Raw genomic sequence first — 15,404 nt, 5'->3', positions numbered from 1 at the left:
CTTAACGTTCCCCCAATCAAGCCCGCAGCTAACTCGGCACCCGAGGTATGGAACCGAACCCTTGCTATTGGTCTTACGCGACATTACGGAGCAGAGTGCCAGGAGTTTGTCACTCTCTTACACACTAGCGAGGCCGGCACGGGCAGGTCCCTGTTAAATCACGCTTGAGAGATCTTCGAGCCCGACCTCTTGCCATCCAGTCCAACCTCCGGCTCTTCTGTTCCATCTCGGGCCCCATCAGCGAGGTCAAAAAGCTCATCTCGGCCAGCCTGGCTTTTTGCTCCTCCCCCTTGCCAACGGTAGGCAACATTGAGGCTGGCCTCGGAGGCATTTGCCATGGCTTCGTCCGGTCGGTCGTCGCGTTGGGACGAGCTTCCAGATGAGATCGTGCTCCAGATTCTTAGCTGTAAGAGATCCACTCGCCCCTCCACTATCTTGTCGTCTCCGTAGACTGGGAAAAAAATAACGAGGCCTGTGCTCAACTGACTCGATCTTTGTTGCCATCAGATCTGGATCCCTTGCACATCACCAGATTGCAGCTTGTATCGCGGAAGCTGCAGAAGCTCTGCCTCGACGATGAGCTGTGGAAGCGTCGCTGTTTCGAAGAATCGCCGTGGTACCAATACCTAAAAAACCGTCGTCGACTCTTCTCTTCCAGCGAATCCGAAGGCGAAACCCGGGATGGGGCGGCATTGGGGAATCCAGAAGCCGCCGGCAACACCAACGCTGATGACCAAAAGACTACCACAGATGGAGAGAAGAGCAGCGTTGAACCGGGAAAGCCGCAGCGGAGGAGTCAGCGATGGCAAGAACTCCAGGACATGGCCAACTGGGATCCGACGTTCCCCAACGAGCGTGTCTCCTGGTACAGCGAGTATATACAAAGGAATGGGCCGACCTGCGTTAACTGGCTGGAAACCCCTCGGATCCGCGATCGAGGGTACGAGGCTATGATGGAGGCTCGTGGATTGGAGCTCTATTATCCATACGACGGAAATGATGGCGTAGGCGCGATGCTTGCCGTATCGCCGCTCGACGATGGCTCCATCTGCTTGTGGGACGTCAAGGGAACCAGGGGCAAGGCCGGCTCTATCCTTGCAACCAGCAAGTCTGACATTCTTTTCATCGATGGTCCTGGGAGCATAAACACTCGACGATCCAAGAGAGTTGATACAGGGGTTACGGAATGCGTCAGCGTAGACAACCATAGACATCGTGCATATTTTGCTGTACAAAGCCGTGAGTAAAACAAAACACCCCCCCGACCGGCAGGCAATCTTTTCGGGATGCTGACGGCCAGCTGCAGATTTAATCGAAATCGATCTCGAACGACTAGAAGTCGTCAGCCGCGAATCGTTCGAATGGTCCATTACGGCTCTTTCAAAAATCCAAAATGACGTTCCTTTGACGGTGGGAACGTCTCTTGGAATCCATCTACACGATTTCCGTGCAAGAGCACGTGTAACACAGACGGCCGTGGAGCAGGTAGACCAAAACGACATTTTTAAATCAATCTTTGATCCAACACCGCTGCTTCCATACGCGTCTCTTTCTCAACCCACGCCCGTCAGCATCATACACTTGCCCATACGCGGATCGCCAGATCTAGTATCAAATGATATTTACGTTGGTGGCAGATTTTCAAACATCCTGCACTATGATCGACGCAAGTTCCCCGTAATTATGGATTCAATCTACTCAGGGGCTACGATCAACAGCATGGCAGCAATGCCTCACCCGTTCTCGTCGCTGGATAGCGAAGTACGACGGCACGGCGAGCTCAGCACGGAGCAGGTCACAAAGTCCAAAGAAAACGGCGAGGGCTGGACACTGATTGCAGGGGGAACTTACAAGTCTAAGGGTTCCCTCGAGATCTTTGGCCTCACCCAAGCCATTGCAGACCCAGTTGGTCGCGAGATGATGCAGAATTCCACCATGAAGAACAGGCAAACCGCCGCGTCTGCCTCCATCCTGTCAGTAGCCAACCACGGCACTAAGATTGTCTTTTCAGATGGAGCTGGCTCCATCAAATGGTTTGAGAGAGATGGCCTGACAGAGTGCCGTCGACTGAGGATTGGCCACTGCGAGGGCGACGACGCTCCATCGCTATTCGCCTCGATGAGTGCAGCTGGCGAGCTGGCGCGGAAAATCGTGTCCACAAAGTCGAGAGAGGGTCCTGATCGGCCCAATGACGATAACGTCTTGTTCTGGACAGGCGAGAGGCTGGGGCTCATTAGCTTCACGCCGACGCCACTCTATCAATCAAAGGATTTTGACGAGGAGCCGGACATCGACGCAGCGGCCGAGGAAGAGGAGAGGCGGCGCTATGCAGAGCAATTGCGCGAGGCCCTGGATTGGCATGCAGACGAAGTTAGATTCATGAATACATTTGGACACGGAGGGCTAGGCGAATAAGGGGGATTGCCACTGGCCAAGGCATTACCTACAGAGTGGCTATAGCAGGATTACTGTACTCTTACATTGCATGTACTTTGGAAGGGAAATTGCTGGACGGGGGGACCATCACGACACTTGGCCGCCCGTCTACGGAAGGGAAGAGATTGACTACCTACTTAGTAGCTTTACATAATTTCATGACGGCCGACCAATATGTATTAATCAAAAAGGCGGCGATCAAATGACCCATGATGGCCATGGCCAAGTCTTGAACTAATAGCAATCCAGACCCCTTTGGAAGCATGAATCTGCTGCGACGCTACCTCGTACATACATATGCCTCTTGTCAACTATCCATGCTGTGATTCGTTCTAGATTGGATAAAATGATAGTTGATAGGACAGCGAATCTGCGCCTCGCGCGCAGACTACCAATAAGTTCCCAGGTGGCGGCAGCAGAAAGAGGCGAGTGAGCCAATAAGGCGAAAGACGCGGCAACTCATCACCAACAAGCGAAGGATTGGCGATGAGCCAGGATTGGAGGTTCTTTGCATCCGGCCTCTCGCCCCTTGTGCGTGTATCACTCTCAACAAGATTTTTTTTTCTTCCTCCCTCTCCCGCTTCACCGCAAGCATGCATCGGGACTGGCTCGACGCCTGCATAACTAGGTTACCTTGCCTTGCCCGTTTCCCATGTGTGCTACTCACCACGGCGTGATGCCACCATTTTTACAAGGTTAATGGCCGAATTCCCTCAAGGGCCGGCAGCAGTGGGCGAGGAGACAACAAGGCAGCCAATGATGGGGGTGCTAGAGGTGCATTCATGTCCAATGACGACGTGGCCGGCGCTGGACTTGTCTGTCGACAAATCGGTCTGGAGAGGCGACGGCACGAGAGCAAATCGCCGTGCCTGTGTGGCTGGACGAACCATGTGCTTGCGTGGAAGTAGCACCAGTCTGTAACTGTAGCACCGTGGTGAAGAGCAGCAGAACAGAGCAGCTAAAAACTACGGTAACGGCAACCGGGACGCCCGCCCTTTGGACCAGCTGGAGTCCTAGGATGATGTTGGATTTTGGCGTCCAGAGTCAGTCATCTGACACGAGACCCAAGACCTCTTGCATCGGTAGCCTGGTGTCGACTGCCGGCAATCTCTGAGACACAGGCAGACGAGGAGCTTGCAGAGCGGCCAGAGTCTATCCATGCGCAGGACATGGGAATAGCACGAGCAAGGATCTCTGTGCCAGCGCGGTGCTGCAGCCGCCACCTCCACCATTGTGCAGAACGAAGAGGCGCTAGCAGGACCAGCGGCTGGTAGTGGCAGTTGTGGTTGTGGGAGGCGCATTATGTGCTTTTGTATGTGCGTCGTTCTGCTCGTCAGTGCTCGTGCAGAAGAGGAACCTTGGTGTTGCGGCAGTGGTCTTAGGTAGGGAGGCGGCTCACTGCCTGCTTGTGCCTCACCACCATCTCCAGACCTACTTGTCTTCACCAGGGTGCAATCACGGGCGTTTGGATGGCTTCATGTAGTCAACCCACCTAAACAGATGTAAACAGAGCGCAAACACTAGCACCAGCAGATGACCGAAGCGCCTCGTATCCCACAAATCTCTAGAGATCTACTCGGTCTGGCAAAGCAAAGATGGCCCGGCTTATTATTAGCTGGCTCCTACTAGCCACTGCTAGCAACCGCCAAGCATCCGGATTCCGGATTCCAGAGACCCCATGGCATGGCAGCGCCCTCCCAGAGCTCCGTCGGTCCAGAAATGAAGCGATAAAAGGGTACGCTGTGCTGTTCTCAGAATCGCCGCACAGAGGCCTGGAACTCACTAAGCGGCCCTGGACGCATGTCTGGTGCATGCTGCATGCTGCATACACCGCTGAATGGCCCAATGGCGTCTGCCCACAGGGCGTGGATTGTGCCAGCAGCGGGCCCATGGACGGGGATATTTTTTCTCGAGAGCTGCAAGGATCAGAGCAGATGAGGGGAGGAAGAGGGGCAAAGAGCCATCCGGTGAGTCTCGGCGAGGACAGCGGGAGAGTGCCAGCGAGTAGGGGGGAATTAAGGGAGACGGAGGCGAGAAAAGAGTGAAGGAAGGGGGGGGAGAGAGGATGATAGGATAATAGGATGATAGGATAAGGCAATGAGGGGAGAGGAAGAGAGAGAGCGCGGCGGAGAGTCAACCGGAGAGTTATCGTGCCAGCCAGTCAATGTCCGATCTAGAGCAAGCATGAGAGCTCCATGAAGCATCCAATGGCATGGGGAGTGGCCGTCTGAATCTGCGGCCTTGCTCGAGGACAAGCATCGCGAGCTAAGCCGGACAGCCCTGGATCGGATGATTTGGCCATGCCTCACTGATCGTCCCAGTGTGGGGGGCGCAGAGGGAACAAGCATTCTATTAGTAGGTGTAGGCAGACAGAGGAGGTGTGTGGTAAACGATGGTAAACGATTGAGTGAGTGAGCAGCGTCAAAGCAGGAATTAATTCTTCAGGTCTTCAGGATATAGTACTCCAGGCCAGGCGGTAGTTGGTTATTGGCAGAAACCCCCGAGTCCCACGAGCTGATGCGAAGACATCGTACATGAACATGAGGTGAGCTTCTGTCCTCTCCTCTCCTCTCCCTCTTTTCTCCCTCTCCATTCCTCTCTCCATCCCCCACCCCCGGCAATCAATCAGATCACATGAATCAATCAAAATCAATCAAAATCAATCAAAATCAATCAATCCGGTCTGCAAAAGAGGCAGCGATTGCATCATCCGCCTTCAGGCAATTAATATCCATTAAGATTACACCCTCGACAGACACACGCACGCCACGCCACACACTCATGCGCACATAGCTATTACCACATGCACACGCACAAACCCGCATATCACGCCTGTCCACGCTGGCTGGCATAAAAGAGCCAGCGAGGCGATGATCAAGTCGTGTCCGTCTACGGCTGGCTTTGGCATGCAGCCTTCTGCAGCTGCCTCGACAGAGACCCAGGACCCTTTCGCTGCATGACTGACTGAGGCGGTTCCCTGTCACACATTTTTTTTTTCGCTCCCCCCCCTGCGCCCTCGCTTTCTCAGCATTGCAGAGCATTTCTGGTTAAACAATTTTTTCCTTCTCTCCTTTCCTCCTCTTCTTTTCTGTTTTTTCCTTTGGTGGTTTCTGCCTTCTTTTCCTCGGCCGTTCTTGATGGCAGTCGGGAGGTGATTCCAGGTTGTATACTTGAGGTATCTACCCCCAGTCCCTCCCTTGTCGTTGCGTCCACACCGACGGCGGTTTGTCTGGTCTCCCCGGGTCCGGTGCCAACTCAGACTTGCCAACTCACAAACTTGTCCCATCCACCTCCAATTCCCACCAGAGCCCACTCAGCTCCCATCCAGCACAGGAGAGAACGAGAGAAGTCCAGGAGACAAGAGACGAGAAGCGAAACAAGAAGAGGGTTGACACGACGAAGCAGCATCTTGCATCGCGCCAGCTGTCCAGCGGAGCAGTCGCCTCATCACCACAACTTCGACCACATCAGCCAATACTGCACTCCATTGCTGAACTGGTCCTCTGGTGGGTGGACTGGAGCTTATGCTGTCCGATGGCCTTCTGGGTGGTAGGCGGGGGAAATCCGCTTGGTGACGCTGCCGCTTCGTCCACTGCTGGCCAGGTGGCTGCTTACATCAAGCGCGGCAGCTATGCCAACGGCTCTGAGGCTCTCGGTCCCAATGGCAAGCGAAGGGGCTACGAGTATGCAGATGGAACCGCGTCTGCCTGCAGCAATGCGGGTTGTTACGGCTTCACCAAGAGGCCGCGGCTGGACGACTGGGGCCAAGTCATCGGCTACCATGGCAAGGGCTATCATGTTGCCGGCTGCGAGCACGAGCATTCCGGCGATGCTGCCATGCCCGATGCCTCCTCGATACACGTCAAGAACCTCGCCTTCCTCGTCATCCGGGAACATGAGCCGTCTCCGCCTCCGACACCGCCCCCACAGTCGGACCACCGAACCGGATTCCCTCCGCCGCCTCATCTCGGCCCGTCCTTTATGTCTGCTCCCATGGAACGCACCCAGTCTGGTCTGTCTATCTCGTCGGACACGTCTGCCGTCGAACCTCCCTGTGACCAAGAAGGTGACTGTGACCTTCACGACCACCCGCCGCTGCTGAGCGATCTCGCTGCTGCCCGGCTGGTGCGGCGCCATGTTGCCAACATTCGCAGGTGGAGGCATCGCGATTCACAACACGGGCGTATTCTCAAGGCCCTTATCAACCCCAAGTCCAGAGAGGCTGACTTCCCACTCGACAACGATGCTCTCCGGAGCATTTTCTCTGCCGCTAACGAGCTCTTCTTCGCCAACAAGTTGACGCAGAGGGTCACCTGGGACTGGAGCCACCCTGCCAGTGCACAATACGAGAGCCACATCGTCGGCACCACGGCTCTACGCCGCAGTGTACGCCTGGGTGGCTATGAAACCCTCATCGTGCTGTCATCGCCAATTCTCAAAGACACAAAGTACAACCGCCGGCTCCTCATCTCCACCTTCTTACACGAAATGATTCACAGCTTTTTATTCATCGTGTGTGGCATCACGGCCCGGCACCAAGGCGGCCATACAGAAGGCTTCCGCCAGATTGCCGAGATCATCGATGACTGGGTTGGGAAAGAACACCTTCGGCTGCGTGACATGGAGGCCGACCTTGAGCGCTTCATTCATGAAGACCAGCCTCCCGCCATAGCTGGGTATGCCTCTGCGGGCGGCGGCTCAACCCACTTGAACAATTATCATTATTATGACAACAGTAACAATAACAACAACTCTACCCCGATATGGCCCGTCTCCGAGTGGCACCACGCTGAAACTCGAGACTACCGAACCATCGAAGCGCCTCAGCCCTATACACGATATCCCTCCAACCAGGACGAGTGGGAATGGCACGACAGAGAGGGGTTCCCGGCCCATGTACTCCCTTCTTATCATTACTAATGACTTCACGATAACAGCTTATATGTTTTGACTTTGTTTTTTTTTTGTATTTGTTTAACGATATACATATTATTTGATATCCACCCTGGCGTGTGCTCACGCGTACAGATGACACATTATACTATTTTCTTTGTCACGGCGGAATGAAAAGACGAGAAAAGAAAAACATGACATGATAGTAGATCCTGGGAGAAAAGATTATGGAGTTTTTGCGTTTTTGTTTATTTGTTTATTTGTTTGTTGTATAAAAAATGGTGTGAACGACTGAAATCTTTGTTTGTTTTTCTTGTTTAAAGGATATGTATAGATCTTTGTTTGCTTTGTTTGTTTGCTTTTTTCATATATATCTTATAACCTGTTGTAGCATCCAAGCATTGAACAGTACTGGATACTGTCTTGATTTACACGTTGGACGGTGTTTTAGGAATAAATGTATAAATATAATTCTCGAAACTTTGTGTCCTTTGTGTGTCTTGTGTGTGTGACCTTCGGTTGAAGCTTAACGAGAGGCTCGGTTAAGTCGGTGAGATGCCGCTGAGGCCAGGCTAAGACCAAGTGCTAGGCTATCCCGGGCATCTAGTTCTCAAGCATGCAGCTCCTAGGCCTGGGATTCCTGCATGAGGGGGATCCATGGTGGCCGACAGGTCATTTACGGCTTCTACTAGTACGTCATATGTAGTCAAGGGAGTCAGCTGGCGAGAGCCGGGAGACAGCGACAAGAGAGAGAGGCAAGACAGGACCCCTATTTCCATCTTTGCAGATCGTTCTGCAGTCATCTTTCATGAGCAAATAATCATTTTTACTACAGGAGTATCATTTACCAAACGCCAGTTCCGATGCAAAATCCCAGCGCAACACGTGTGTATATCCAGCGTCCAACGAAATCATCCAAGGGCCATGTATGGTGTGGCCATGGCATCACGGGCCCCCAGAAACTGATTGCCACGTTGATGCCTCCTCCTTTTAATATCTCTTCATCGTACGTCTTTCTCGACTGCGCGCGTACAAATTTATGCATGCAAGAATATATCTCCGATATTCAATAATTTTTTTTCTTTTTAATTATTTGCAGTGCTTGTGGTTTTGTAGGAACTGCCTCTGTTTCTGCCCAGGAGAGGAGACGCTGCAGTAGCCTCGTCATCTGTGGCATCATCGTAGTCTTCTATAGGGCTCTCATCTTCGAGCAAGACTCCATTCTCCTCATTGTCTTCATTGTCGCTGTTGTCTGCGGATGCTGTGGGTCCTTGTCCCTCCACGATCATGAAGACGGGGATGGCACCAATAGCAGAGATGATAGCTAGGAAGAAGTACGCTGAAACGATGTAACCATGCTCAACACCCCAGGAGAATGCCCAGCCAGTAGAAGCGGGCCCGACAGCTCGCCCCAGGCCACTAAACATGGTGGCAAACCCGTTGAGGGTGCCAAGAATGCGAAGGGAGGTGGCAGAGTTGGTGAGTAGGATCGTCGTCGAGGGAAATGCAATGATGATGGCAAAAGCCTTGATCATCATGACTGTGAGGATGGCGGCGAACCGCGTTGCAGGTGTGGGGAGCAGAGAAGTGTACGGGGTAATGAAGTAGACGAATGGTGTCATGACAGCTACCAATCTAGTTAGCACTTGGTGCAGAGAGGGGAAGTGGTTGCTTGCGGTAGAGACTTACAAACAACTTTGAAGCAGTTTAGAACACCATAGCGGTTAACCATTGGCGGATAAATAAGGAATTGGATTAATCCGCAAGTAATACCGTAGATGGTGAAGAGTGTTCCAATAGTACCTGAGCTAAGTCCAAAACCACCAGTGAAGTAAAAAGGGAACTTTGTGTTCTCAGGAGTTCGAGGAATGACGGGGTAATCCAGGAAGACGGTAATGTTCTGGTCATACGCAACCGAATGGAAAGCTAAAAAGGTGTATGAGATGAGATTGACCGTGGTCTGGTAAGAAAACACTTCCTTCATTCCAGTAGGGGCCTTTGGCGCGGTGGCTTTTTTGGGTGTCACTCTGCTCGGGACAAGCGGTGCAGTAGCCTCTCCATCGACAAAGGACCTGCGGCGCTGAGAAATGAGCTGCGGCTTCCGGCGAATAAGCCTTGTGAGGCGCTCCCCAACTAACAATCCCCAGTCCTTGTGCTCCTTCTTGTCAGCCAAGGTTTCTTTCAGGAAAAAGGTCGCGCTGGCAGCAGAGATGAGGAAGAAAACGGTAGCCAAGAGGTTTGGCAGAAGATAGGGGAATGTCTTGAAGAGCTCAATGTTTCCAAAGAGGCCGGGAAACTGCTTGGCTGGCTGGGCAAAGAATCCTCCAAACGCGGGTCCGACGACTGATCCAAGTGACCAGACCAAAGGCATGATGGAGAAGGCTCTTGGCTGCAGCTCCTTTTCAGTGACCATCTCAGCCACCATGGTTCTAATAATGCCAACTGTATGTAGGAGAAACATCACACGTCAGCTCTTTTGCTTGAGAATCAAGGATCGACATTATCTGAGAAAGAGAAAACTAACCGTTGCCGTTACCACCGCCCATGATGGCTCTAACAGTAATAGCCATGGTGAGACTTGTTGACATGCCCCATATTATAAAGCAAATCATGGTACTGATAAGTCCGTAAATGAGCACTGGCTTTCTGCCAAACTTGTCTGACGCCTTGCCCCATGGGACGGCTGTGATGCTTTGACAGATAGAGAAGACGGAAGATGTGACGCCAGCCCATTTTGCCACTTCATCACGCTTGACGCCAAACCCCCGAATCATCTCAGGGAGGTAGGGCCAGACAGAGGTGTAGGCCAAGGGCTCTGCAAATCTGGCGACGGCTGGATTTCAAGTTAGCATAATGCTCTTCATTTATTCATTATCCATAGACTTGCAGCCACGGTGGGCAAGACAGCGAATGCGTTTTGTACGTCTCACTGAAACAGCCGCAGACAGAGCCTTGACCATACTGACGCCACCCAGAAAGGCTTACCTAGAATTGCCAGCTGCTGCACAGGCAGCTTCGGTTTGGATTTGGAGTCTTTCGTCATTTTCACGATCTTGCTGCGTTATCGTACGGATTGCGCTGAAAATGAGCAAGCAACTGAGAAATGGCACGGATAACGAGCGATCAGAGTCTGTCCGTGTAACCAAGGTGAGACGGATACAGATGAGTGGTGAAGGAGAGTGCCACAAAGCTAGAAGAGCATGGCTCTGACACCAGACGAAGAGCTCTCAGTCAAACTGTGATGACAAACTGAAAAGAATGCTCACGGCCCAGAAACAGCGCCGAGCGAATGTTTAAAGCGAGGCAGAGAACGTGAAAAGTTGAAGTCATGAAAACGAAGAAAGCCATTGGTGAGAAAGTTTGTCGACCAGACACACCCCCGGAAGAGTGAATCCCCACCCAGACTAGTCATCTGCACAGGCGGTAGATGCGCTAAAGAAACAGGAACCTGTGTTGAATACGGGCCAAGCAAGGGCCAGCTTCGGCTTCGGAGTCCACTAGGCAGGCTCCTCGGAAACGAGCCGATGCTATGAAATGTTTGGATTTCCTCTCCGTTCTCTGTGATGGAAACAGGAATCACTTGTTTCTTTGTCACATGGTATGCTTAGTGTTTACTTGTAAGAGAGACTCCATCATCTGTCTGCTTATGACTTATAATTATGCACCCTACGGCGGATGATGGACAAAGTATGCAAAACTCCGTGACTTACATGGACCTTCTTTTTTGCTCGGCTCCGGTGCCGTGCTGCAGGTGAGCCGAGATGCATTCATCCGTCTGCAACAGATGGCCGCGGTGTGATTGGACTGGGGAACCAGCGCCGGCCGACCTACGGGGCGATTGCAGACACCGTTCCCTACACGAACTTCACGGCTTCACAAAGCTGACATTTGGATACTGTCACTTTGTGATGAATAAAGAGTCTCATGACACTGGATTGCGTCCGACAGCGGAGACGATCCCCGTAGCCGCGGCGGTTGGTGTGGACGCCATGTCTCAAAGGCTGACCCTGGAGGACTCGAGATGGATGGGCCAAGCTCAGACCGACACTTTGCAGCTGAGGCACGATGCTCCCTGGGCGTCTTTGCGGGCTGCCCCGCGTGTGCTCCCCGAGAGTGAATTAATGGCCGATTCGCTGCTCTGTTAAGCGCGCCCTGGAGGTGGAGAAGGCCGGATTTGTGATGCTCGCCATCGAATTTGATGCAGCTAACAAGGCCTGCTAGGCCCGCCAAGCCCACGAGAGCGGAACAGGGGGGGCCTCCGTTGAAGGTGAGGAAATAATAAAGAGAGAGAGAAAAGAGGATATGGCAATTTGTCTTGGCTGCTGTGGGAAAACGGCTGAATGTGATTCCTTGTTGCAACATGTGTGTGTGTGTGTGTGTGTGAAGACGGGCACTAGTTGATAATCCCAGTATGCCCGTGCCATTTCCATGATTCAGACACGGCGTACAAAGTAGTATTAGCACGTAACATCACTCACATATTGCTTTCTCGTACCTCGTGGTAAGAATCCAAAATATCCCATCAATACTCCGTGCTGGTAGGCACTTGCATACTAATCCTTCGGTGTTGATACAGGCAGATATTGCGGCCTCCATAACGCCCTGTGGCGGTTGAATCGAATCCAAATCACGTCTTACCTAAAGAAAAAGAACAGCTCCCCACATCTCTCCGGCAAAATCAGGCAGGAGCTCGTAGCGCCTCGTAATAGCGTGACGTCGTTGCGTGCTCTCAGGAACCTTTGCGTCAACTTGGAGATAAGATAGGCAAAATGATCCAGATCCATCGTCCCAGTACTGCGATAGGCCTACGGGAGCTCTTGTGCTCCAGACGGAGGCAGCTTTGTAATGTAATTCAAAGACGGCACAGCGATCGTCCTTCTTCTCCCCCTTGCGTCTCTCGTTTCTCCCTTCTTTCTCCTCTCCTCATCGTGCAGATGCTCTATGAGCTGAGCTGAGCTGAGCCTCGAACTGTAGATTGAAATCGAGTCATGGGCAAGGTGTAAGTGTCATGTCCTGCTTGCTACCTCTTCTCCCTCCATCAATCATCTGCCTCGCCACTTGGTCACACCCCCGGGTCATTTAACCTCAAGTGGCGTAGCGAATTATGGCGAGCCTTACGCAACAGCCCCCCCCGCGTCTCATCCAGACGTCGTAGCACAATCAAACATTCCGCAAATGCCTTCATATTCAGTTATTCGTTACTTCAACTTGAAATCTCAAGGATATTAAAACATCACTAACTCTGCGGGCTCCCAAGGTCGTCGACCGCGCCTGAAAAAATGGCCAACGAGTCGACCCCGTTGATCCAGACAGTGCGAGTAGGGCCTCCACGCCGGAGATACCATCACCACACTTGTCGCCGCTTCTGCACGATTGCCTGCGTCAGCCTGCTGCTCTGCGGCTTTGCATCCTTTATTCTTCACGCTCTGTACATCTGGCCCTCTGGACTGGAGCATCGCCACCGCCATCCGCATCACGGCCATAAGCATAAGCACCTTACGCACGAGGATCTGCAAGCCATCCTGCTCGGCACACCATCTGGGGAAAAGGCTGAGGAATGGAGCCGCTATTACACGTCGGGAGCACACCTTGCTGGTAAGAACTATTCACAGGTAAGACAAGGGCACCCAAAGCTTCTTACACCTCATGTGTATGCATGAGATTAGAGTATAGCATTTGATATGTGTATTGCAAGCATACTAAACATGTAACCATAGGCCGAATGGACCAAGGATAGGTGGGAGGAATGGGGTGTCAGCTCCAGTATTGTCGCCTATGACGTCTATATCAACTACCCCGTCGACCACAGCGTCTCCTTGCTGCAAAAGTCAAGCGACGCCAAGTCCTGGAATGTTGCATTCAAGGCATCTCTGACCGAAGACGTTCTTGAAGATGACCCGACTACCTCTTCCAAGGACAAGATCCCGACTTTTCACGGTTACTCTGCCAGCGGAAATGTCACTGGATCTTTTGTCTATGTCAACTATGGAACCTACCAAGACTACGCGGATCTAGTTGAGGCCGGCATCGATCTCGAGGGAAAGATTGCCATCGCCAAGTATGGAGGCATCTTCAGAGGCCTCAAGGTCAAGCGTGCCCAGGAACTCGGCATGATTGGTGTCCTGATCTACAGTGACCCTGGCGATGATGGTGAGATTACCGAAGAGAACGGCTATGCTGCCTATCCTGAAGGCCCTGCTCGTAATCCCAGCAGTGTGCAGCGTGGAAGTGTCCAATTCTTGAGCTCGCGCCCTGGTGACCCGTGAGAAACCCCAATTCTCTCTTAACCTCCGTCGTGGCTAACTCGTACTGCAGAACAACCCCTGGTTACCCTTCCAAACCCGGTGTTCCTCGTGCCCCAGCTGATGAGACGACTCCATCAATCCCCTCCATCCCCATCTCATATGCCGATGCCGTACCGCTCCTCAAGGCTCTCAACGGCCACGGTCCTCGAGCTAGCGATTTGAACAAGTGGTGGAACAGGAACCTCGGCTTGGGCCACAAGGGCGTCAAATACAACATCGGTCCCTCGCCCAAGGATGTTGTCATTAACCTTAACAACGAGCAAGACTATGTAACCACCCCTCAGTGGGACGTCATTGGCATCATCAACGGCACTATTCCCAACGAAGTCATCATTGTCGGCAACCACAGAGACGCTTGGATCGTCGGCGGTGCCTCTGATCCCAACAGCGGTTCAGCCGTCCTGAATGAAGCTGTTCGAAGCATTGGAAAGGCTTTGGAAGCTGGCTGGAAGCCTCTTCGAACCATCGTCTTCGCCAGCTGGGATGGAGAGGAATATGGCCTAATTGGAAGCACGGAGTGGGTTGAAGAGTACCTTCCCTGGATTTCTGACGCCAACGTAGCATATGTTAACGTTGACGGCGGCGCCTCTGGACCACGATTCTCTGCTTCAGCAGCGCCCCTTCTAAACCAAGTTCTTCGAGATGCAACCCATTTAGTTCCGTCCCCCAACCAGACTGTTCCCGGCCAGAGTGTTGGAGACGTCTGGGATGGAAAAATCAGCACAATGGGCTCTGGAAGTGATTTTACTGCCTTCCAGGACTACGCCGGCATCCCTAGTGTCGACATGGGCTTCGGCGGAAATGGCAGTGGCCCTGTGTATCATTACCACAGCAATTACGATAGCTTCCACTGGATGAGCGAGTTTGCCGACCCGGGTTTCGTCTACCACAGGACTATGGCCCAGGTTCTAGGCATACTAATTGGCGAGCTTTCCGATAGAGTTGTCATTCCATTTGGTGCGACCGAGTACGCCGACGCTCTGGATGGCTATCTCGACAAAGTCGAAGCCAAGATCCAGTCCGCTGGTATCGAATCGGCCGCCACCGATGATGAAGTCTTTGCGATTAGAGGCAGTGTTACATCCGAGGAGGTGATTGGAAGCCAAGACGCCTTTGAAGAAAGCCTGAAGAAGGTCCGACGCTCAATTTCCGAATTCAGAAAAAAGGCAGTGAGCCTGGATGAACGCGCTGCCTGGGCGAAGAAACGCCTTGAAAAGGGCCTTCCATGGTGGAACGTTATTGGCAAGGCCAGACTTGCGTTGACGATTATCAAGGTCAACCGTCAATACAAGTACATTGAGCGACAGTTTTTGTTCGAGGGAGGTCTCGACAACCGCAGTTGGTTCAAGCATGTTGTATTTGCTCCGGGCCTGTGGACAGGCTATGCTGGTGGTGCGTATTTGAATGATTCCCTATTCACTACTAGTTCTCTTGACGAAAGTACTGACAATCTCTCTGCAGCTGTGTATCCAGGCCTCGTGGAAAGCATTGACGCCAAAAATTACAGCAACGGGCTCAAGTGGGCCAACATCATCAAGCACTCTGTTGACAAGGCCACAAAGAGCATCCAATAAGGATTTCCCATTTCGAAAAGATTAGACAAGAAATCTGTCGTCATAATATGTGTGGAATGGATATCGTGTGGTGTGAATATTGTCCATGTCCTGTATAATATTACCATTGTTGTAGCGAGAAGCAGTGCTAGTTTACGATTACATATTTCTTTCATCCCCCTTATCTTGGAGCATTAAAAACCCTGTTGACCAATCC

General features: G+C 52.2%; 4 protein-coding genes across 4 annotated transcripts; 3 read left to right on the top strand and 1 right to left on the bottom strand.

Moving 5' to 3' along the window:
- Nucleotides 1–336: 336 nt before the first annotated feature.
- On the top strand, nucleotides 337–2,415 carry TRIVIDRAFT_54746 (uncharacterized protein; the record flags this gene model as incomplete). Its single annotated transcript, XM_014103958.1, has 4 exons — nucleotides 337–406; nucleotides 508–1,239; nucleotides 1,307–1,905; nucleotides 1,999–2,415. 4 exons carry the CDS (start codon nucleotides 337–339, stop codon nucleotides 2,413–2,415), a joined length of 1,818 nt encoding a protein of 605 aa, XP_013959433.1.
- A 3,555-nt stretch (nucleotides 2,416–5,970) lies between these two features.
- TRIVIDRAFT_32510 (uncharacterized protein) lies at nucleotides 5,971–7,356 on the top strand (the record flags this gene model as incomplete). Its single annotated transcript, XM_014103957.1, has 1 exon — nucleotides 5,971–7,356. One exon carries the CDS (start codon nucleotides 5,971–5,973, stop codon nucleotides 7,354–7,356), a length of 1,386 nt encoding a protein of 461 aa, XP_013959432.1.
- Nucleotides 7,357–8,414: 1,058 nt separating this feature from the next.
- Nucleotides 8,415–10,372, bottom strand: TRIVIDRAFT_54744 (uncharacterized protein; the record flags this gene model as incomplete). The annotated part of the gene is made up of 4 exons (XM_014103956.1): nucleotides 8,415–8,956; nucleotides 9,019–9,771; nucleotides 9,854–10,162; nucleotides 10,315–10,372. The coding sequence occupies 4 exons, from the start codon at nucleotides 10,370–10,372 to the stop codon at nucleotides 8,415–8,417; spliced, it is 1,662 nt and encodes a 553-aa protein (XP_013959431.1).
- A 1,773-nt stretch (nucleotides 10,373–12,145) lies between these two features.
- Nucleotides 12,146–15,370, top strand: TRIVIDRAFT_167449 (uncharacterized protein; the record flags this gene model as incomplete). The annotated part of the gene is made up of 5 exons (XM_014103955.1): nucleotides 12,146–12,328; nucleotides 12,587–12,941; nucleotides 13,047–13,591; nucleotides 13,645–15,026; nucleotides 15,096–15,370. The coding sequence occupies 5 exons, from the start codon at nucleotides 12,318–12,320 to the stop codon at nucleotides 15,206–15,208; spliced, it is 2,406 nt and encodes an 801-aa protein (XP_013959430.1).
- Between the last annotated feature and the right edge of the window lie 34 nt (nucleotides 15,371–15,404).

The sequence above is a fragment of the Trichoderma virens genome (assembly GCF_000170995.1).
Source record: "Trichoderma virens Gv29-8 chromosome Unknown TRIVIscaffold_3, whole genome shotgun sequence".
NCBI classification, from domain to species: domain Eukaryota; kingdom Fungi; phylum Ascomycota; class Sordariomycetes; order Hypocreales; family Hypocreaceae; genus Trichoderma; species Trichoderma virens.
Note: the sequence above shows the minus strand (reverse complement) of the source record. Positions and strands in the feature narration are given on the sequence as shown.